This window comes from Eubalaena glacialis, chromosome X (assembly GCF_028564815.1).
Source record: "Eubalaena glacialis isolate mEubGla1 chromosome X, mEubGla1.1.hap2.+ XY, whole genome shotgun sequence".
Taxonomy (NCBI): domain Eukaryota; kingdom Metazoa; phylum Chordata; class Mammalia; order Artiodactyla; family Balaenidae; genus Eubalaena; species Eubalaena glacialis.
The window spans coordinates 38,477,949-38,503,411 of NC_083736.1; the positions used below are offsets into that span (position 1 = coordinate 38,477,949).

At 37.0% G+C, this 25,463-nt stretch overlaps 1 protein-coding gene across 8 annotated transcripts in view; it reads right to left on the minus strand.

The window, feature by feature from the left end:
- CASK (calcium/calmodulin dependent serine protein kinase) overlaps positions 1 to 25,463 on the minus strand; it is a 414,851-nt gene that overhangs the window by 203,414 nt on the left and 185,974 nt on the right. For all 8 annotated transcript variants that reach the window (XM_061179474.1, XM_061179472.1, XM_061179470.1 and 5 more), the window contains exon 3: positions 25,300 to 25,405. In XM_061179474.1, coding sequence (XP_061035457.1) covers positions 25,300 to 25,405 — 106 coding nt within the window. The remainder of the gene's footprint in view (positions 1 to 25,299; positions 25,406 to 25,463) is intronic.

A 25,463-nucleotide genomic window follows, 5' to 3' on the forward strand; every position in this document is an offset into this window, starting at 1 on the left:
ACTGTACTGTTGATATCGTTTAAATGAATTCTCTATACTTAATAAGTTTGCTGATAAATGCTTTAATCCTTGCATATACAAATCAATCTCTATTGATTAGAAAAAACCACAACTTTAATTCTGCTTTATTTTCTTCTAATTCAGGGCTTTGCTTGTGGTACTGTCTTGATGCTTCACAAATGTCCCATCATCTTTTCCCAATATTTTTACTCTCTTTATGGCCCTGCTCGGAATGTCCTCTCTCCACTTTTCCACCTCTCTCCTACACTTACTTTGATGCTCTTCATCAACTTTATACAAGCCAGCCTGCCTGTTCCAGCTCCCAAATGTTTCCTCCACGGATCTCTTAGGGTCCTAAGAATCTGTGCCTCTCTATGGTCATTTAAACCTACACTACCAGTTATTATTATTTATTTCATGGATACAGACCTGTATCATGGATACAGTCAGGTACAGACCTGACTGGTCTGTACAATTTGACTATAAATAACGTGAGGGCATAAACAGGCCTTTTATCTCAGCATAATATCCCACATATTGATGAATATTTAAATATACTTGGTGGTGAATTCATTTCTGAAAGAGAGAGAGAGAAGTCATGGACACAAGACCTTTTTTTTTTTTTTTTAACCCTTCCCCCATCTAAACTACGCCATTTTGCGGAGGAGTTAGAACAGTGCATATTAGAGTTCCGATGGAAGGAAAGGGCATATCTTGGAGGGATTCAGACAGTCTTCATGGAGTAAGCAGCCTCTGAGATGGGTCTTGAAGAAAAGTAGAGGGGAAAGGGAGAAGAGGAGCCGTGAGAATAAGAGAAAGCGAGAGAATAGGGGCGTGGTGGAAACTACAAGGTAGTTTAGAGGAGAGCAGCATCCCAAGGCATTTCTTATGACAAGCAAACAGTAAGGCCTGGAGCACTAGGAAATGAATCAACATGTTAGGTGGGTTTGGGGTAGATTGTGGAAATATTCAAGGGGTCATAATTTCAGCTAAGCTCTCCTCTCCCCCATATTTTGAAAATGAGGTACAGTCATATTCTGTCAGTATGAACAGAAAGGGACCAGAGAAGGTATTTACGCAGGCTTGTTAACTGTAATATGGAAGTAGACAGAAACCTTCACCTTTTCAATAGAGAAGGGGGATGTGCACTGCAACGGGAATTGCTTAATAAAGCAATTTTGATTTGTTGTCAAATACATTAAAATGACTGAGAATATCCCCGTATGCCTATGTATCAGTTGTATTTCTTTTGGTGGGAACTGTCTATTCTTGTCCTTGCCCATTTGTATATGAAGCTTAATACCTTCCCTTCCATTGGCGTGAACTCTCTTTATCACTGTTCAGTAACCCATATACAATGTAACCCTTTTATATGTCAATATTGAAGCAAATTAATTTTCTAGCTTTTTTCAATTTTAGTTAAATCTATTGATGTTTTGTGAATCTCAGTCCTTTGAAGTTATAAAAGCTCTCCAAAGATCTGTTAAATAATTTTATTTTTTTGCTAGCTTTCCTATGATTTGACTTGTTTATATAAACTCTATTCTGTCTGTGGTTTTCTGTTTTGGGGGGACTGGTTAGATCTATATTGACTTCTGAATTGCTAATTAGTTTTCTCAACACTACTTAAAAATCCTTCTTTTCCCTATTATATTTACTGTACTTTATCGTATGTCCTGCTGAAAGGACTCCTTTGAAGAGGAATGCCTGGCACTGCCTGGCTGGCAAGCAGTATTTCTTATCCTGTATCCTTCTAAGTGGATCGGATGCCAAGGGTGTCCTGTGGTATTCTGTGGGTCTGAATGTTTAGTAGTGTCTAAAAAGAAGACTACCACTGGTGGGTGCTGCAGATTAGGTAACATCTGAAGGGGATTTCTCATAGCTGCTTGAAGGAATGAATGTACCAAGAAGGTCTTCAACTGAGGATGAGTAGACACCAAAGGAGACAGAGCACCAAAGGAAGGGAAAGGTCATGGTCATCAAGAGGGAAGACAGAGCACATCACACAAATTGTTCTACCTCACAACTCTGCCTGGGACCAGCAGGGTACAGATTCAAAGTTGTTTTGGCTCACATGCTACCAGTGACCTCCCTTAGTTTAGGCCCACCTGGAGCATTTGTAGGGCCTGAGACAAGTGTACCAATGGAAGCCCATGGTACCATATGTCTAAATATTTAAAAGTTACACATCAAAATTACAAATTGCTAAATATGTTCTAATCTTTGATTCATAAGGACCTAGAAGGTTAGGTTCTATTAAGAATTCTTGGGTTCCTCAGATTTCCTTACCAGAACATGGCATCTTGGGATATCCGTCCCTTGGCCGGCCCTCCATTTTTACCCCACCCCCAGCTCCATGCCTAATCTTACAGCCTTCCTATGCCATGACTGATATCCCAAGGTACAAGAGGTGCTGGTCCAACCACAGATTTTACAACTATGTAACAAGACCATTGACTTCCCTTCTTAGAATGGTGTCTTCTGCCACCCCCTCCTCTACTCATTCTTATTCTTTAATGCTGGGTCAATTAAGGTTCTTAGTTACAAGAAACAGAAACCAACTCTGGCTGATTTAAGCAGACAAGGAGTTTATTAATAGGACACTGGATTGCTCACAGAGTGGTAGGGAGGCCTATAAAACCAAGACTGGTGCTATGCAGTCAGAAACAAAACCATGAACTGATCTGACAAGGGCACCACTGCAGCTGTTCTACAACAGCTGCAGCAGCTTCCACCACTGTCTCTGTTAATGTTAGACGTTGGAAACCATCCAGAGTGCTACTACAACTATCCCAGTAATTGTACTTGCTATTACCTGAGAGTTCCACATGGTCCTTGTTTTTTGTCACTAGCTATTACATCATGAGTGGATGTGTCTGACTCATGAAACCCATGTCATATTCCCATATCCTAACTGCCAAGGAGAGCAAATACCTGGCATTTTTAGCTTCTATAGTAGAAGGTGGGCTTTGTCCTCCCTCAAGACTCTTAAGATGGGAGATTCTTCAAATACCGGAAGAGGTTTCAGACATTGGACAGCCAAAACCAATGAGAAGTGACCCCTACATACGGGTTATGTTCTCAAGTCTACCTTTAACTGCCTGTGGGACCTAGCTCATGCAACTTAACCGTTCTGGGTTGACAATGAGTCCTCAGTAAAATGATGGGATTTAATTTAGTAATTTCTAAAGTCTCTTAATACCCCCACGGAATTCTGATTCTTTGAAAAAGGACTGGCTTGAAAGAATTTGCCACTTCTAAAACTGAAATGTAGTATAAGATATTGTTGATCAAGTTTTAAAAACTGAGTATTGTTCTAATGCCTGTCTAGTTATCAAAGGTTGATTTGTCACCATTTTCTTGATCCCTTATCAATGCTGTTTGACAATGGTGCCTCCTAGTGGATGAGGAAACTCCAGCTGCAAGCGATAGCAAATGATCCTAAGACAGGAGCAGCATGCCCCTCTGTGTGGTTTTCTGAAATTCCCAGAAAAGAAAGGAAGGCAGTTGTGAGCAACAAACTCTGTTCTGTTTACTAGGTAAGAACTTTACTGTTAGCCCTCAGTGTTCTCACTAATCCTCGCTACTAAATACCTACCTCCTCAACCTCCAACATTCACATACACACACACTTTCTTCCTCTTTCAGTTAAAGCTCTGAAGGAAAAACCAAAAGAGGGGGAGGGGCCTCCAGCCAGAAATCATGATGAGTCATATCACAGAATTTTACAACTGGAAGTTTAATTGAAAGACTTGCTTTAGGTCAGTAGCTAATTCATGGCAGTTGGGACTAGAACCTCAGCTTCTTGACTCTCAGCCCCCTGTATAACCCCATCCTTCCTGCTCACCTTTTTGAAGGAGGAGGTTATACTTTTCCCTTGCTCTAAACATAGACTTTTGTGGTTTGTTGAAAGGATAGTGATATTCTACTTCTTTAAGAGGCTTTTAAAAAAATTACTGCAAATCCTCACAAGTGAAGAGAGTCTCATCTGTGCTTTCTTTCCCGTATGACCAGGAGACAGACAGGGTTTCATGGTGCTAGGGAGGAACTAAGTTTCCAAAGTACCCTTGTTTCTGCTCCCAGCATGAGGTCTACAGAGTTCATCTAAGACACTGGTTACTATATGGTCCCCGTTATGTTTGCACAGGGCAAAGTATCCAAAGACCCACGTACTCGAACTTCTCTCTTTTCTATCCTGCCTACTCTCCCCAGATCTTTTTTTTAATTTATTTTTTAAAAATTTATTTATTTTTGGCTGCGTTGGGTCTTCGTTGCTGCGTGCGGGCTTTCTTTAGTTACAGCGAGCGGGGGCCACTCTTCATTGTGGTGCGCGGGCTTCAGCAGTTGTGGCTCGCGGGCTCTAGAGCGCAGGCTCAGTAGCTGTGGCGCAGAGGCTCAGTTGCTCCGCGGCATGTGGGATCTTCCCAGACCAGGGCTTGAACCTGCGTCCCCTGCCTTGGCAGGCGGATTCCCAACCACTGCACCACCAGGGAAGCCCTCCCCAGATCTTTTAACTTCATTAATTCTAAAAAAAAAAAAAATTAGACCTCTGATCTAGTCCTACTTACTTTCACAGGTGAGAGTCAAGATAGAACCTCTGCCACTCAAAACCAAATCAATCATAATCATTGCATCAGTTTACTTTCTATCCTGCATAAGTTCCTATAACTCTGGTATGGGGGAATATATTTATGATTCTTTGTAAGTCTCTCTAGCTCTTCTTTCCACCTCTTCTCTCTAGAAATACAGTTCTCCCTCTTGCTCCTTAAAGCCTTCTCTTCATTTGGAGGCAGGTTCCTCAATGCAGTCCCTGCAACCAATAGCAGTAAAGCTCCTGGCCTATAGGAGGGAGCACACCTTCAAATGATGTAGATATAAAAACCGCAACATGTTCCTTCTAGCCATTTGTGGAATGCAAGGATTCGGGGTCATTCTTTGACAGTTCTACTTCTGGCATGTCCTCTGTTTATCTGTCTCACAGAACATCTAAAGAACTGTAAATAATCGTGCCACACCCTGATGTGGTTTTGCAGATGAGGAAGGTGGGCTAATTTGGAAAACGATCCCATCTTGAGCAAACACACCAGGGATTAAAAAATCACACAGTTAATTATTGATTTTGTTTTCATTTTACCACCATTTGTACTCTGAAATCAAACTGGCTGGTATAATTCTTACTTCTAGGCAAGTTACTAGCTAACATGAAAATGTTAATGTTGGTACTTATAAAACTAGAGATATAAACAAAAACAGAGGCATAATCATAGGTGTCTGCCCAAGATTAAATTGTTCTAATTTAGCAAGAAAAATGGAACAATTACTATGCCCTCATGAGAAGATTCCATACGCCCATGAATTATTTCCAAGTTTCAAACATGACAAAGAAAGAAAATGGAATTCTTGACTGTTCAAATAACATCACGGCCAATTTGCAAACAGCAACAAAACTCTGTATGTGGACAAATAAAAGTCAGCAGTTAACTAGAAAGATCCTTTGAGTATTACAGGAAGACACAGATACCTAAATTTATTATCCTCATAAACTATGATTTTCACATCTGTCACTCCTCTGGGATAAGATACTGAAGGTTCCTGTTAAATGCAGATATGTTAATAGCTAACAACAAAGATCTACTGAGCATTTAACTACACTCCAAGTACCATTTTAAGAGCTTTACATGTAATAACTTATTTAACCCTCATAACAACACAAAGAGACAGGTACAGATGAGGAAACTGAAGCTTAAGACAAATGTTATTATATAACTTGCCCAAGGTCGCACGGTTAGAAAGTAGCAGAGTCGGGATTTGAACCTAAGCAATCTGGCTCCAGAATCCTGGCTCTTAACCTCTAATCCTGAGGCTCTGTAATAAACAGAATTTATGACAATGACAATGAAGGTCATGGGAAGACTATCTAGTGTTTTGATTATCAGAATACTCCCACATTTCATTTCATTCTCACAAGTTGGTAGGGTAGAAACTGAGGTGCCAAGAGGTGAAATGGGCCCTGTTCTAATGGTTATGACTCCTCAACTTCACCTCAAGCCCAGATTCTTCTCCTGGGGGCCAGATTCATATGGGCAGCTGTGTACCATACATCACCAGGTAGATGTCCCACAGTCACCACAGACTCGGATGATCCAAAAGTAAATTAGTAATTTTCTTCCCCAAACCTTATTTCTCTCTAAAGGGGATAGTCTTTCTTCAATTTGGGAAAGTTTTGGACTATTATCTTTTTGAGTAAGGTCTTCCCTCTTCCATCATTCCCTCTACATTTTACTTCTGGAATTCTGTATGAATCTGTGTATGTTTGATCTTCTCAATGTGGCTTCCATGACTCTTAGCTTCTCTTTCATACTTATTGTCTCTGTTTAACTGTGATTTGTTCTATGTTGGTTCTTCAATACCGTCTTTTGACTTGGCCGTATTGATTCCAAACACAGACATACAGTGCACACACACACATGCACATGCTCTCTGAAGGATTTTTCAACATTTACCAAATAGAACAGCCTCTTGTTCTATGAATGTTACCTGTTCTCTTTATCTTTTTGAGGACTTTGAAGTCCCTTTCAGATTTTCCTATTATTTCCATTTCCTTTAGACCATATTTCCTATGTTGAGTTTGTTTCAGGATGTTAGTTTTTCCTTGTGTGCTTTGAAAATTTCATTTGAACACTAATCTTAAGTGGGGATTTCTTGTTTTTGTTTTTCTTTTTCGGTCCCCCTGAGCTATCTCTTTATATATGATGGCTAGAGCTTTTCTTAGCCACTGTTTAAGGCTGAGTGTCTCTGTCTCATCCCTGGATTTCATGTGGTGAGCTAGACTCCAGTTCCCTTCCCCTTAGGGGCTCTCAGTCTCTGTTACAATGAAGAAGTTGAACTCCAAAATCCCATCTTGGCTGGAATTCTTTACTGACTTTAATTTCCATCCTCTACTACATTTTTCATATGGAGTCTAAGGGTCTCTCTATAGTGTACAAATCCGATTATATTATTACCTTGGTAAAATTATTTCTATGTGCTCTACCACCTACGGAATAAACTTTAAAGTCTGATCAAATGTCACCTCCTCAGGAAGGGCTTCTGTGAACACCCTATCTGAAGTAGCATCCTCATCACTCTCTATCCCTTACGTGGCCGCTGTTCTTCATAGCACTTATCATTACTGGCTATTATTACCACACATTTACTGTTAGTTTGTCTCTTCCACTAGAATATAAGTTTCATGTCGGCACAGACTTTGAATTACTCACTGTTAAATCCTCAGCACCTAGAACAGTGCCTGGCACATTGTAGGCATTCAATAAACACTTGTGAATGGCTGTATTAAAATCCTTAACATGGCAGCAAAAGCCCTAGACATATCAGAGCAATTAAGAGTGAGGGCTCTAGAGTCAAACTGCCTAGGTTGGAATCCTGGCTGCAGCACACCAACTTTGTGACCTTGAGCAAGCCACAACCTCCTAAGCTGCAGTTTTCTCATCTGTAAAATGGGTTTAGTAATTAACCTTAGTGGGTTGTTGAGAGGAATTAACAGACAATAAACAAGTATAAAGTGTAGCAGTGCAGTTACACACATCACCAGAGGTTTTTATTATTACGTGTCCAAGCTCATCTCCAGTCATTCTCTCATCTTGTACCTTGTTCCAAAGTAACAGCCCACTATTATTAACAGTTTCCCAACCATATAAGCCGACTCACATTTCTGGCCATTCCACATGGTCTTTGCCTTGCCTATAATGCTTACCTCCTTTCGCACTCATACAGCCAATTTGCCTCCCATACACTATTAAACTCTTCCACTGAGAACCCTAGCCCAAGCATGGAAACAGAAGTGGGCTTTTATTTGCCCTGGCTGGACATGGAACAGATCCCAGATTCAAAAGGAGGTTATCCATAGGGGGTCAGGTCAATACCTTAGGATACTCAGGGTTTTAGAAGAGAAGGAGGAAACTGAGATAATCAGATAAATTCATTCACTCATTCATTCATATGCTCTTATTCTCTCTGTCTGGAATGTCAAGTAAGAGAAGCAGAAGGAAATACTTGGCCTTTCAGGTCATGCAGACTTGGGGACTGGGGCGCCTGTTTGGGGCTATGTGCAAGTCCTTGAGTAAACAGGGCAAGCTGGTCTTTCCAAAGTAGATGCAAAACCCCAAGGGATGAAGGGAGTAGTGACCCGTTTCCTGAGGTTTTTCTTTCTCGTTCTTATGAGGCCTGACTTCATTCTGTTTCCTTTCTTTACATTTCATGAGATTCCTATATCTTTACAACTTTTGTCTAGTTTTGTCCCTGCCATTACCACTTGGCAAACTCCTGGTCATCTTTCAAACCTCAGTATTGCCTCCTCTATGAGGGGTCTTTCTCTTCGTCCCTCTCATTATAATTGCTTCCATGTCCATCCATCTCTGTCCTGAGCTTCTAGCTATTATCTCTTAAAAGGCATTAAGAAACAAAAATTACTAAATGGATAAAGCTGGTGACAGAGTTAGGACAATAGTACAGGCCTCTCCATTTGTCCTCTAATATTTCACTCTCTATCTCTCTCACTAAGGAAATGAGCTACCAGATAGGGATACCAAATGGGAGCAAAGAGATACCAAGAGAGCATATAGGGAGCATATCTCAGAACTGAGCTCATGCATCACACGGATATTGGTTGAGGATTAAGGGAGTTTAGTGAAGGATGGAACCAAGAAGTGCCAAAAAGCTTCATTTCTCCACAATACTGTTCTCGATATACTCTCTTTACCTGGCTTCTGTGACATCCTGTTGTCATGATTTTCTTTCCAGCTCTTGAGCTATTCCTTTGCTATCTCATTTGCTAGCTATTCCTCCTGTTCTACACCCAACCCTTTCAAATTTGGAAGACCCTCAGTCCTCAAGCCTTCTTCTCCTCTCCCTCTATATACTCTTCTAAACCATCTAAATAGCAACCATCCCCAAATCTCTGTATCTATCAAAGATCTCTCTCTGTGCTCCTAATCTACATATTCAGCTTCATCTTTAGCAACTTCACTCAGATGTCTCACAGAAACTTCAAACTCAACATGTCCAAAACATATTTCACCATCTATTTCCAGGTACCATCGTCTTATTAGGTGCTCGAGCAAGAGACCAGAGAGTCAACTTTGACTCCTGCTTCCTTACTTCCTTCATCCAATCATCAAATCCTGTCCATTCTAATTCCTAAATATCTTCAGGTTCTACTCACTTCCTTTCATCTCACTGACACTGATCTATCCTAGCTGTCAACATTCATACTAAATCACTGTAATGGCCTCCTAATTCTCCCCACATCCAAATCCAACCCTATAGCAATACTGTAGCCAAAGAATGCTTTAGAAATGGAAGTCTGATCATATAATTTTGCTTATGATGGCATCCGCATCTTTAAGATAAAATCCAAAATCCTTGCCATGTCTTAAAAAGCTCATCAAGATTTTGCCCCTATTTCTTGTGAACCGCTTGAGGCCTCTATGGTGTGCATGAGAATTATGAAGAGTATTTTTAAGACAAACAATACTTTCTAGAGTCTGGCAAAAAGACAGAATATATTTTTCATATCCTCATACTAATATTCAAAGACACTGCTATTGACTCAAGACAACAACCAGTAAAGGGACAAATGACCTTATCTCTACTTTGAGTCCTCTAATATTTCACTCTCTATCTCTCTCACTAAGGAAATGAGCTACCAGACAGGGATACCAAATGGGAGCAAAGAGATACCAAGAGATAGCATATAGGGAGCATATCTCAGAACTGAGCTCATGCATAGCATGAGCACTGGATATTGATTGAGGAATAAGGGAGTTTAGTAAAGGATGGAACCAAGAAGTGCCAAAAAAATTCTCTTGGGGCCAGTAACCTCACAATGATATGAAATCCACTCTACTTAACAGCATTCTGGTCAAGTCCACAGATATGGACTAAGGCCATAAAAATAAAACAGGATTTATCTACAACTCTGTCTAGATTTATACATGTAAGGTCAGTTTTAGAATGAAATAAGATATTTACTAATTAATATGACTGAGAGATTAGTTCAGTTCTTTAGATTACAATTTAAAGTCTACAATTCCCATACAATGCTGGTAGGAATGCAAAGTGGTACAACATTTATGGAAGGAATTTGGCATTAACAACAGTATGAAATGATGTATGCATAAGGTTATTAATGTAAAAGAAGAAGACTGGAAATGATCCAAATGTCCATCAATAGGGAACTGGCTTAATAAACAATTCTATATCCATAATGGAGTACTAAGCAGGTATAAATAGGAATGAAGGAGATGTCTACATATTGCTATGGAGAGATTGCTGGCATTTTCATATTGTTAAATTAAAAATTATTAAAGTTTAGAAGAGAGTATATAAGACTGTATAAGAAGGGGGTGGTACAAAAACATAAATATATACATATTTTCTTATATTTTCGAACAGAAATAGTGGAAAATAAAATTAAAACTAATTTTACAAAATAATTTCCTCTAAGGTGGGAAGTGAATGGGGACAGGGATGCAAGCCAGACCTTTCTGAATGAACCCTATTCATAAGTTTGAATTTCCAATCATGTATATGTTTTTCATAATCTAAAAACAAAATTAAGTCAAGAAGAAATAAGAGGCAATCCCTAAAATTAAATTGATGCAGATATCTGAGTAAGATCAGGAGAGTATATCAGTGCAATACCCTGGTTGTGATATCATACTAGTTTTGCAAAATGTTAATGTTGGGAGAAACTGGGCAACATCTATCCAATACAAGGATCTCTAAACCTAACTCTATGTCAAGCTTGTGGCATAACCACAAAGAGAACAGTTATTTAAGTGACTTGAAAATCCAGTGTTTTGATTGTGCATCCCTACTGGGATACACTCTAAGGATGAAAAGAAGGGCTAAGAAATCCTAATCTGTATTCAGTAGTCTTACTTTTATTATACATTTAAACTAGTAGGAGGAAGCAAGTATGTTAATGTGGCAAGAAACCCCGATTTTCAGTGAAAAGATGTACAAATATAAAATTTTAAAAATTAAGTAAAATTTTACTAAATTATGCTAAATATTATGGTATTATGTTAAGTGAAATAAGTCAGAGAAAGACATGATGTGACTTATATGTGGAATCTAAAAAATAAAACAAAGGAGTGAATATAACAAAAAAGAAACAGACTCACAGATATAAATAGAGAAACAAACTTGTGGTTACCAGTGGGGAGGGGTGGGGGCAAGGGGTAGGGGATTAAGAGGTACAAACTATTATGTTATAAAATAAATAAGCTACAAGGATATATCATACAACACAGGGAATACAGGCAATGTTTTATAATAATTACAAATGGAGTACAACCTTTAAAAGTTCTGAATCGCTATACTGTATACCTGTAACTTACATATTATTTTATATCAACTATACCTCAATTTAAAAAATAATTTAAAAATTATAAAAACTAAGGAAAAACTGTGTAATCTCTTTCTTGTTTTTGAAAAACTTTATATTATGGAAAATTTCAAAAGTAGAAAGTGTAGAGTAATGAAGGCTCATATATCCATTACCCTGCTCCAACAATTAACAACTCACTGGCTAATCCTATTTTACCTATACTTCAACCCAGTACCCACTGTTCACCCCTCACCTGATTCTGAAGCAAATCCCAGGCTTTATGCATAAATATTTCAGTACTTATCTCCAAAATGTAGAAACTCTTTTTGTAAAATAATTAAAATTATAAAATCATACACTAAAGACTTTAACAATTCCTTATTATCTAATAAATGTCTAAATAAAAATCCGTAATTGTTACTTTAAACTGGAAATAATGGTGTAAACTCATAGTTTCATGTTTGTTTGCTTGTTTAATTATGATCGAAGAAAACTTTTTAGTTCCTAATAACTTTAGATTTACATAAAAATTGCAAAGATGGTACAGAGAGTTCCTGTATACCCCTCACTCAACTTCCCCTAATGTTAACATCTTAGGCAACTACAGTAAACATGTCAAAACTAAGAGAGTAATACTGGTACATTACTATTAACTCAACTCCAGATTGTATTTGGACTTCACGGTTTGTTGACTAATGTACTTTCTTTGCTCTGAAGTTTTTTTCATTTTTAGATGACTGTTGTGGGTTTTGGGGGAAGGCTACCACAGAGGTGAAGTGCCCTTCTCAGAACACCACCTCAGGGGGCACGTGATATCCACATGACTTATCATCAGTGATGTTAACTTGATTCTTTGGTTAAGAGGGGTCAGCCAGGTTTCTCCACTGTAAACTTACTATGTTCCCCTTTCTATGCTCTGTTCTTCAAAAGCGGGGTCACTAAGTCCAGTCTACCCTTAAGGTGGGAGGGGATTATCTACATATATTATTTGGAATTCTTCTGTAAGGAAGGTTTGTCTCTTCTTTCCCATTTATTTATTTGTTCAATAATTTCTTTATATTGGTATGGACTCATATATACTTAATTTATACCTTGGGTTATAGTCTAGTACTATGCTATTTATTTTGTTGCCCAAATTGTTCCAGTTTTGGTCACTGGGAGCTCTTTCAGGTTGGTTCCTGTGACCTTTTCACACGTCCCCATCTTTTTGTTTTTTGAGCACTTCCTTACTTCCAGGCACTATAAAATGCTCCAGGCTTACTTGTATTTTCTCTGCCCCAGTCCTAGAATAATAATTTCTCTAAAGAGCCTCAGTTCCTTCTATTAGAGAATGTATTTAGAAATGAATATGTGGGTGTGGGCTTGCTCATTACTACTGCAGTGTAGCTGCTTCTAAGGCCCTCTCAGTGGCAGAAACGTATGTATGTGTACTAACCCATTCACATGTAGCTATATTTATTTCTGTATCTACCTGTATGTACATATGTATATATAAGTACATACGTATATATACATGCAAACACATATCTATACATACGTGTGCGTGTACACATATTAAACTAAATATGTTGTCATTCCACCACCTCCAACTCTAATCCAGCACCACAGGGTTCATTCTAGCCTTCATTCTTGCTTATTTGTAACTTCTTTCTCTGACAGAATTTTAAACTTCTGCATATTTAAAAAAGTCAATATACAAAGAAGTCCAATAATGTAAACAAAATTAAACAGGCAAATTTTGGCAAAATATTTGCAAATACATGAAAAAGGTAAATATCCTTAGTAAATAAAGAATTCTTACAAAATGACAAAAAACTGAAGAAAGTGAACAGATGAAAAAGAAATGGGTAAACGTACATTTAAAATATTTGACCACACTAGCAACAAAATAAATGCAAATTAAACCAAAATGTCATTCTGACCTATCAAAACGTAAACATGAATGCTCTCATCTACCACTGGTTTGAACATAAATTGGTACAATCTTTATGAAGAATAACATGACACTATGTAAAAGGAGTTTTAACTCTATTGGCTAGACTTCTGATAGGTGATGTGTCTCAGTGAAGACAACAGAAAGGTTGGATAAAAAAAACTTCCTGAAAGCATCAAAGTACTAACCAAATTGTCAGGAATATTGGCTAAAGAATGGGAACTCAGAGAGGTAAAGCCAAGGATCAGAGTCCTTCTTGTCCTGGGGACATTTGCTTATACAGCAGATCTCTAAGGGGAAAAAAGTCAGAATTCAGGGTAATCTCATGAACTACTCACTCTCCAACGTTGAGCTAGGACCCTAAAGAGCTAGCGGTGAACCGGAAGTCATCAGCCCCTTCACATACTTGCAATCTGGCTTTCTCTCTGAATGGCCCTGAAAATCTAAGCCTTGAACCTTGATTAAGATAGTCCCAGACTGCTACTGCTTAAAGGTGCCTAGTAAAAGCAAATTAAAGTTCTCTCTAGAGGAAGAAAGCATCGTTCAACGCCAATAATTTTCAAAATAATTTCTAGCACACAGTCAAAATGAATCAGGTACATAAAGGGGTAAGATATTTTGACCAACAACCAGCAAAAATGACAGACAATAAAGACAAACAGGGATTTCATATACTGAGATTATCCAACATAGATTATTAAATAATGAAGTTTACTGTGTCCCAGAACATAAAAGCTGAGCTTGAATTTTTTTTGCAAAAAAAGAGAAAAAATATAGATTTTAAAAAGGAAAAACACAAAATTCAGAAAAGAAGGTAGAAAATATAGAGAATACCATAAGGTATGCTTATATCTATACTTAATTGGGTCACAAAGGTGATGAGAGAAAGAAAAAGGCAGAGGCAATATCTGAAGAGATAATGGCTGAGAATATTCCCTAACCATAAATAATGTCAATACACTGATTCAAGAGACCTAAAAACCTAAGGCAGGATTAAAACACACACACACATACACACCCCACATCACAGAGAAAACTACAGAAAACAAAAGATGAATAAAACATTTTTTCAATAACCTGAAAAATAAAGACAGACTACCCTCAGAGAAAAGTGACAGACTGCTAGCTGAATTCTTAACATCAATGGAAGCCAGAAGACAGGAGAATGATATCTAATGTAAAGAAAATGCCAGCCTAGAATTCCCTACTCAGTGAATATCCCTCAACACTAAAGGGAATCTAAGGAAATTCTGAAACAAATGGAGTTTGCACCCAGCAGACTGACACAAGGAAAATGAATCCAGATAAAACCTTAGAGATGCTGAAAGAATAAATAACAGAGAAAGGATGTGTGTAGGTAAATCTAAATGAATAAAAATAATAATATAACTTGGAGTGATGTAAATACATGTAACATGCATTTATATACACAAATACAATTTAAATACATGAAAACAATAGCCTATAAGTCAAGTTTGCATTATATGCAATTAATGTGTTCTACAGTGCTTGTACTGTTCAGGAAGACAGTAACGGTATCAATATTAGGATTTGATGAATTAGGGAGGCATACTGTAATTTCTGGGGTACACACTCAGCAAAGGGTGCTAAAACTTCCAAATTAATAGAAGAAAAATGAAATGATTAAAAAATATTCAACTGATCCAAATAAATCAGGGAAGGTGAAGAAACATGTAATAGGTGGTATAAATAGAAAGCACATAAGACCACAATGTCAATCAAAATATACTAAAATAAAATTAAATGTAAATGGAATAAATGCTCCAATTAAAAGACAAAGATTGAGAGTCTAGAATAAAAAAACAACTATATGCCTTTAACAAGAGAGGCATCTAAAACCCAAGGATACAAGAAAGTTGAAATTTAAATTGGAAATAAATCCTAGAAAATTAAACCCAAAGTAGAAGGATGGAAATAACAACAAACAGAAATTACTGAAATAGAAAATAAACACACAATAAAAAGGATTTACAAAGCTAAAAGTCATTGTTTAAAAGACTGATAAAACTGGTAAATATCTGGCAAGGCTGAGACAGAAAAAAAAAGGCATAAATTGCTAGTACCAAGAATGAAAAAGATCCTGCAGAGATAGTATGAACCCCTTTATGACAAAATTGTTTAAAGTTTAGATAAAATGCACTCATTCCTAGAAAAATACAATTCACCAAAAGTGACCGAGTAATAACTGGAAAACCTGAATACTCCTGTAAATATTTAAGAAACTGAATCGGAAATGAAAACACTTCTTATAAGAAAGTCTGGCCTGGATGGGTTTATAAGTGAGCTCTACCAATCACATAAGAAAAACAACAAACAGAGAATACTCCTCAATTCATTTTATGAGTCTAGCATAATCTAGATATAAAACCTGATATGGATAGTACAAGAAAATTATAGTATAATCTTCCCACAAATATGGATGTAAAAAGTCTAAACAAAATATAAGCAAACCAAATCTAGCAATATATAAAAAGGATTATAAGGATTATACGTCATGACCAAGTGTGGTTAACCAAAGAATCAATGAAATTCATTGCATTAACAGAGTAAAGAAGAAAATCATATGATCATTTCAATATACACAGAAAAAAACATTTGATAAAATTCACCATCCATTTATGCTTAGCAAACTCTAAGATCAGAAATAAACAAAGATTTGCTATCACCATTATTCTGGATATTTTATCCACTGCAGTAAAGGCTAGAGAAAGAAATAAAATGTAAAAGAATTAGAAAGGAATAAACAAAATCCTCTTCATACACAGATGATATGATCAGGTATGCAGAAAATCCAAACAGTTCTACAGATAAATTATTGGAATTGATGAAGCTTGATGAATAGAAGGAGTATATGTCAATACAAGGAAGGAGGGAAAGAGAGAAAGAGAGAGACTGATCTACCTTTTTTTTTTTTTGGCTGTGCCATGCAGCATACGGGATCTTAAGTTTCCCGACCAGGGATCAAACCCGTGCCCCCTGCATTGGGAGCGTGGAGTCTTAATCACTGGACAGCCAGGGAAGCCCCAGACTGATCTACTTTTAAAAGCAAATACCTAAGAATCTAACAAAAAATGTACACAACTTCTATGGAGAAAAGTATAAAACTTTATTGAAAGACATCAAAGACCTAAATCAATGGGAAGACAGACACCGTGTTCCTAAAGTGGAAGACTCAATAATAAGTCTGTCAATTATTCTCAAGTTGCTATAAAGATTTGATATAATAATTCAAGGCAAAATCCCAACAGTTTTTTAAGTGTGTGTGTAAATTGACAACTTGATTCTAAAATGTATATGGAAAATGCAAAGACAAGTATAGCTCTCAAGACATGTCTGAAGAAGAACAAAGTGGAAGGCCCTGCTCTACCAGTTACCAGGACTTATTGTAAAGCCATAGTAAATAAGACAACAGCACAATGCCGGGCAAACAGGCCAAGGGACCAGAATAGAGCCCAGAACAATCACACCTATACAGATGCCTGATTTATGGCAAAAGTGGTACTGCAGAGCAGTGTTTTCAGTAATTGTGCTGAGACTATTGAATATCCATATGGAAAGAAATGAAACTAGACTGCTGCCTCACAGTGTACCCCAAATCAATTCCAGATGGATGATAAAACATAGGAGAATATCTTCATAATCTCAGGGGAGTAAATATTTCTTAAACAAGATACAAAAACACTGGCCATAAAATTAAAAAATGATAAATGAGACTATATTAAAATCACAAACTTCTGTTAATCAAAATATACCATTACAAGAATGAAGAGATAGGTCACTAAATGGCAATTAGGGAAGAATAATCGGGAAAAACTACAAGGAGATTCTACTACACACCAACTGGCAAAAATTCCAACAATGCCAAGTATTAGCAAGGGTGTGTAGCATAGGTAGTAATTAATCATGAGAATAAAAGGAAAGCACTGTGAATAAGGACAGACAACAGTATTTTAAACAGAGGCAGTGACAGGAAAACTAGGACTTGGATCACCTTAGAGAGGCATATACCATTGGTAAAGGGTCAGTTTATACGTCTACTTTAGAAAATAGCTTGGTATTATCTAGGAAAACTGAAGCTGTACATACTCTGAAACCTATTAATTCCACTCCTAGGTCTACACCCTATATGAACGTTTACTTAGGTGCACCAGGATACAGGTACAAGATTGTTTACAACAGTATTGTTCAAATGGCCAAATCTGGAAACAACCCAAATACATATTAACATTTACATGAATAAATAACTTGTGAATGTTTGTTCACTAACACTATATAGCAACAAAGTGAAGGAGATCAAACTAACCTGGATATTCTCACAGACCAAAAAACATGTATACTCTATGATTCCATGTAAGTAAAGATTAAAAAGATAGAAAACACTGAATTACACTATTCAGGGATACCTATTTAGATGGTATAGATATAAAAACATGGAAGTGAAGTCTAGATTAAAGTTAATTCTGAGAGAGGCAGGGGGTTATGATCAGAAAGGGGAATTCGAGGGCTGTTGAGGTGCTGGCAGTTCTTAAATTTCTTGACCTGGGTTGTACGTGGCTGTTTACAATAATTCTTTATGTTTGTATAGTTCTGTGTATGCATTTTTCTAAATGTAATACATTCTATTAAAAAAGGTTAAATCTATGTGTGATGTAGGTGTTTGTATGCATTCATACACTAATTCTAATATCCAGTAATTCTACTCCTAAAAACTTATCTTGAGAAAATAGGCAATCAGGGGGTGAGCACAAGTAACTATGTACAAGAATATTATTAATCATAACATTATTTCTAATACAGAAAACAGAAAACAGTGTAAATGTCCAACTTTAGGGAAAATATTAAATATGGCACATGCATATAGTTCAGACATCTTAATGCAGCCATTAAAATGCTGTATCTAAAAAGTATTTAATGGTATAATAAAATGCTTAAAATTATTAAGTTAAACGAATCAGGATACAAAATTGCATATATAAAATGATCTCAATTTAGTGCAACTGTGATCATGAGTATACACAGAAGGAAATATTCTGAAATGCTCGCTGTGATTACCTTTTGCAAATGGTATTATTTTTGTCATTATAATTTTCCATAATTTCTAAATTTGTACAAAGAATGTATATTACACTAAAGACAACTTATAATTTTCATTTTAAATGAACTACTTCTTTTAAATAACAGAAAGTTAACTGAATTTTCTTCCTATTTTATATGTACATAAATTTATTTAAAATTATTTTAGTGGTTGAAGATGAGCTTTCATATACAAAAAAATTACGAGACTGACAACTTCAAATACATTTCTAAGATAGTAGGAGTCAGAATGCAGTTTGTTTCCTAAAGTATTCAAAGCTTAAAATCTATTCTACACTGTAACATCTCAATCTAGGATTTGTTTTATACAAAAATTGGGACCCCTACATTTTTTTCCCAATAGATATCAAAATGATACAGTAATTACAGTTAAAAGTTTTTTAAAAACCCCAAACTCTGCAATTATCTTTATAGGTAAGTATATTTTGTTTGCAGATCCAGGAGTTTATTAACTCAAACCCTTCTCCTGTTGATCTCTATTTTAGTTTGTGCGGAAAAGAGTTAACTATTTAACTATTTAACCAGGCCTAACTATTATCTCTCAAAAGGCTTGCAAGGCCTGCCTACAAGGTTGGCTCTTGATTGGCATCTGGGAACTTGGAGGGGTTCCTCCCCTCCTAACTGAAAAGAGTGGCTCACTGTGTCTAAACTGCTTGTGCAAACAATATGATTCATCCTGAACACCCGCTTTCTTTCTGGGAGTCTGGAATTTGGTATGCACCAGGCAGAGGGTGCTTACATGACAAGCCCCTGACAAAAACCCTGAGCGCTGAGTCTCTAATGAGCTTCCCTGATAGACAACATCTCACATGTGTTGTCACAAATGCTTGCTGGCAGAAGACCCTTGGAAGCTTGTGCCTCGTTGCCCCTGGACTTCAATTCATGCACGTTCTCCTTTTGCTGATTTTGCTTTATACCCTTTAGCTATTAATAAATCATAGCTGTGAATATGGCCTATATGCTGAGTCCTGTGAGTCCTCGTAATGAATCATCAGACCTGGGAATGGTCTTGGGTATCCCTGACACATAGTTCCTAAAACTAAAATGCAACTAAACATTTAGTATAGTGGTAAACCTAAGTCAAGAGAAATGTTTAATTTTAAAAAGTTAATGACACAGAAGTTGTTTTCTTTCAACTAGCATTTATCAAAGGCCTACACAGTCACTCAGCTAGGTCCTTTCTTGTATCTTAGCTTACTGAATTACCATATCAAGTTTCTAATGTTTACTAGGACCAAACAGTATTTCCCAACCATTTCCTATTACCCAGCACTTAAGTAGGCATTCAATAAATATGTGCTGAATGAATGAATAGCAATTTCTATCATTATACATAAAAACAAAAAATCAAAATAGATAAAACTAGCTATAAAAATATGTACAAATGTTCATATAAATTAAAATGCTATAGTCCAGATTTTTCTTGCTTGATATGAAACAAATATATTTTCTCTTAAGTGGCAAATCTGCTGGTAAATAGTAATCAGTTCTACTCTATCAGTATAAATGAATTTCACAAACATTCCCTTCCCTGAGCATAAACACCAGACTAAAAATAAAATTTAAATAAATAAAGAGCTTTCAGTCTATCTCCTTTGTGAGCTTCAAAAATACAAACTGTTAATATTATTTTAAAAGATACAAACTATTGTTTTCATGTCAGAAATGTTTTAGGACCATATTTAATTACTGTATAGTCTCCCTGTGGTATATGTAATCATTCTATAATAAGGTAATTAAAATTTCTTGGCCAGCCAATTTAGGATTTACAGCTTAATTCAAGTATCAGACACTACTAAACATAAGCCTTGATGTGTGACTTAGAAATAAACATTTAATTTTTGGTGGGGTGCGGGGGTGTGTGTGTGTGTGTGTGTGTGTGACATGACACAGCCCTGTCTTTAAAATTGAACCTACATTTTAAATGTTTATTTTTAAAAATAACAGCAAAGTGCTACAGACAAGTCCTAATTTAAGTATAATCCCAAAGCAATAGATAGAGTATAAACACATGCAGATTTGTAACAAACTACTGAGTGTGTTGGGAAAAATGACAACATAGTCTCGAAATAGTATTACCCCTACTTTAAAGGTCAATCATCTCTTGACCTCTCACTTCAGGACCCACATTTGTTGAAACTGAATTATCTAGGGGGTGGGGCCTGGGTACATGCTGGTTTAACGAGCTCTACTCAGGATTTTCCAATGCTAAATTTTGAAATCTACTGCTCTAATCTTTTCCAGTGCTAAAATTTTGGTTCTGTCTCTGTATTTGAGTATGCTTTAAACTTATAAATCATTTGTATCAACTAGTTCTAAGGATTTGCTAACATGATAAGCAACAAGATTGAGCCATATAATTTCATGACTTCAGTTTAGGGAAGAAAAGGGAAAGTTGGTTATAGATAGTCTGTGGCAAAGAAAGATATGGATACCATAATAAGAAACTCACTGATAACCCAAATATATTGTTTGGTCTAGCCTTTTCTCCATCAAAATTATCAGAGCTATTTCCAAGCAGCCAACAAATAGCAAAGTCAACTGACCTTATCTCGTTTGCTTTCCATTTCCTGTCCACTCTGTATTGGTGTCGTGTCAGAAAACTGTGGAAAGGATCCAGATAACCCATAACCTGAGCAATGAGACCCTGAATACCAGGGGTCATTAGATCTATTGCCAGAAAAATTCTGGTGTAGCCTTGTCTACATTGCAGCTATGTAAGCAATCTCTTACCTAGCCAGTAGGTGGAGACATGCACAAACTTACTGCTTTGCTCTTTGATCTACAGGACTTTAAATCTTACAGTAATGTATGGTTTGGGTTTGTTCATTTGTTTTAAACTGAGGAAATCAAAGGGAATGCAAAAAACAGGGCAAGGACAACTGTCAAGGTAAATTTACAAAAAAGGATGATACAAAATAACAATTTTATATTTCTATATTGTTTCTAGCCCTTTTGAGAAATAACTATTTTAACTGTGAATTTATAATCTACTTCCAGATTCCTAGAGCTAATAAAACAATTCTAAATTGAGAAATAGGTCCTTTAAAAATTCATGTTCGGGCTTCCCTGGTGGCGCAGTGGTTGAGAATCTGCCTGCTAATGCAGGGGACACGGGTTCAAGCCCTGGTCTGGGAAGATCCCACATGCCGCGGAGCAACTAGGCCCGTGAGCCACAACTACTGAGCCTGCGCGTCTGGAGCCTGTGCTCCGCAACAAGAGAGGCCACGATAGTGAGAGGCCCGCGCACCGCGATGAAGAGTGGCCCCCGCTTGCCACAACTAGAGAAAGCCCTCGCACAGAAACGAAGACCCAACACAGCCAAAAATAAATAAATTAATTTTAAAAAAATTCATGTTCAATCAGGGAAGGCAACATTAACTGACTATGACATGACACTAAGGAGTTATTGTTGATTTTGCTAGATATGACAATAGTATTTTATACACACACACACACACACACACACACACACACAGAGTCCTTATAAATACAAACAGGAGTATTTATAGGTGAAATATTGCTTTAGAAATTGCCAAGAAAAAAAAAAGACAACAGTAAAGGATAGATAGAACAAGAATGGCAAAGTATTGATAACTATTGAAGCTCAGTGACAGGTACACTGAAGTTCATTATACTATTTTCTTTTATTTGAAAATTTCCAAAATAAAAGGTTAAAAACTAGGAAGCCATGTTCTAGTGATTTGGGTTAACAGTGAGATTAGGGGGCTGGTAAATATGCAACTTTAATGAGGTCTTATTCTCAATATATAGCCATCAATGAATTATTCCAATCACAACTGAATCATACAAAATTAGCTATATAAAAAATCCCATATAATTCAACATTGAGAAACTAAAACTAAGCTGTTAAATCCACTGGAAACAATATCTTATCATTGTAGAGCAAGTCACCACCTTATAAGGTGAATTCACACAGTTTTCTCATCTAGTTTTCATAATCTTATGAAGATTTTAAAGTTAAGAGATTATGGCCAAAGTCACATAATTAGTAAAAGTGACAGAGGTGGGATACTAATCCAAGTTTTATGACACCAAGGATCATCTTCTCTCTACTATACTGTCACTTAGACCCCTTTGAAACAGACAGCAAATGTGAAATTTAGGTAAATTTTTAAATTTGGCTTTCTGTGCTCATTACTTTATAGTATATGGCAAAATCTGGTTTTTAGTTTTCTCAGTGAATAAAAATATGGACAGAAACAGATTTCTTGAATAAAGAATAAAATGAAAATAATTATAATATCGTAAAATTGGAAGGGACGTTAGAGGCTCTCTCTAGTCCAAAATTAAAACCTTTTCTCCAGGACCTTTGGATGGATCCAGCTTTAGCTTGAGCATTTCTAGTGAGGAACGGCAGACTCTGTGAGACAGCCGCTACAATCGTGGACAGCCACTTCATTCATACCTGCCACCTGTTGATTCTAGTTACAGCTCCTCACCCTACACTGAATAAACACATAATCCTCTTACACTTGACGATATTTCAAAGAACTAAAGACATCCATTATGATCTGCCATGGGCTTCTGATCTGGGGACTCTTATAGCAGTAAAAGAAAACCAATAGATTCTTGGGTAACTAAAGTCTCCCCATCTTTTCAATAGCTCTTCCATGCCAAGTGGTCTTCAAAGTGGGACTTGGGTATCTCTGGGAGTACTCAAAGTCCTTCCAGGGGATACGTGTATTAGGATATTTTTAAGGCATTTAAGCCATATCTACATTTGCCATAATTTGGTCTGTCTGAAAACAAGTCTGTGGTCTGCTGAGTTCTCTTCTGTATCTCCACTCGAAGGAACCCATCTCAAAAGACAAACCGCTCACCCATCCTGAAAAGCCTGCCTAGTTTCAAAAAGACAATGGGGGAATGCAAAGCTACTGAGGGAGGGAGCCATCTGTGAGAGCAAAACAGCTTTGGAAAGGAAGGGAAGAGCCACCTTATTTCATGCAGACAATATATTCACGGCAAAACCTTATCTAGTTTAGAATTAGAAATCAATAGTAAGATGATTGTCACAGTGATGTGTATTAACACTTTAATTTTATTTGAAAAATGAAGTCAGATTTTTTACCGACAGAAAGCAAGTCTGATTTGGCTGACTAGTTTGACAATGATGACTAGCTTTGCAATTTAGGTCACATAGCAGACATTTTCCATAAATTGAATGAGATAAAGGTACAGCTCGAGATTTTTGAAGAAAATATATTTTTAAAAATATACAAAACACTAAAAATTACATCCTTACAATAAAAGTTTGTATATATCAACTGAAAGATATGTGTGGAGGTACACAGTTTTCAAACATCTTTTAGCAGGATTGCTGACAAAGATTTTGAAGGCTGTGACTCTATGACAGAATTTCTAGGCTCCTTCCCACTCTGGCTATCCCCTTCTGGAAGCATGCCAGTGTCCTGCTTATTAGGAACACTCCAGGGAGAATGAGCAATACGCAACACACTGGGCCTATGGGTTGGTTCTGAATACTATACACTTCTAATTAAGGTATCTGAAGGTTCCATTCAAGGCTTTTTAAGCTGTTGCAACAACTAACTAAATTGTTTACATCTTTTTCACATAAGCAGTTACAATTAAGTTCATAGTGATCTTGCACTTATATATGTGAATGAATGAGTTCACATTAACTGGTCTTAAATTTCACCTTCTTTGTTTCAGCTCCTTTGCTACAAACTTGTAAAGTATTTTAAAATTTGGTCTAGATATTCAATGTATTAAGCTAGCCCTCTGTAGGGGGCAGCTTCTAACAAGGCTCCCAGTGATCACCACCTCCAGGTCTTCACATCCTTGTGTAATCCCTTCCCCTTGTGTGTGGACTGGATCTAGTGACTTATTTCTAACTAACAGAATATGGCAGAAGTGATGGTGTGTGATTTCAGAGATTAGGTTACAAGACTGACTTCTGTCTTGTTCCTACTCTTGTGCTCTTGCTTGCTGGCCCTGATGAAGCCAGCTGCCATGGAGCTGCTCTACAGAGAAGCCCAGTGACAAGGAACCTAGGGAGGTCTTGGGCCAACAGCACATGAGGAACTAAGGCCCTCAGTCTGATAGTGTGCTTCCAACAACCATGTGAGTGAGCTTGGAAGCAGATCCATCCCCAGCGGAGCCTTAAAATGACTCCAGCCCTGGCCAACGCCTTGATTACCACCTTGTGAGAGACCCTAATCAAAGTCACTGATTACAATTTTGAACAGAATAGTATGCCATCCCATAAGGCTTTATACAATCTCTTTGGACACAATCATCCAACCAGCTATGAAACTACCCAATTATACTATCCTTAGCTCACATTCCTCCACCTTATTGACAAAAATTTTGTGAGAAACATGTCGAATGGCTTACTAAAATCAAGATATATGGGTTGTCTACAGAATTTCCTTCATATGCCAATATGGTGATTATATCAAAAGAGGAAGTTATGTCTGTTATTACTTGTTTTTAGTTGCTAGAGAGGCTGGCTACACGGAGGCCTCTACTTCCATCCCAATTCTTTTCACTAAGACTCCTGTAGTCAGAATTTTATATTTTGGGACCTCCTATTCCTCTGAACTCTATTTCCTCTTCTCTGAAGTAGGCTAAAACTGTGAGGGTAACTGAATATGCCCAACTTTTGCTTCCTTAGCCATTGAGAACCTTAAGATGAGATATTCCTTTTATTCTTATTACTTTAGGTCTTTCTAAACAGATGAGTTCACAAGTATTTTTAAATTTTAAGAGAAAAGCGTCAGCATTATCTAAGATCAACACTGCTTAAAACTTTAACCCTAAAACAAACAAACAAAAAAACACTTCAGCCCCTTCGGAAAAGAGAATGTACACTCACAATTCAAAAACCATGTAAAGCATTCCATCTGAGCTATATGTCTCCAATAACTCTACAATGTGGGGATGTTTCAGCATATGACAGATACTGGCTTCCCGCTTTAGATCTGCAAAACAAACACATAACATTTTGTTAGGTAGGATCAAAAGACAATCAGAGTGAAT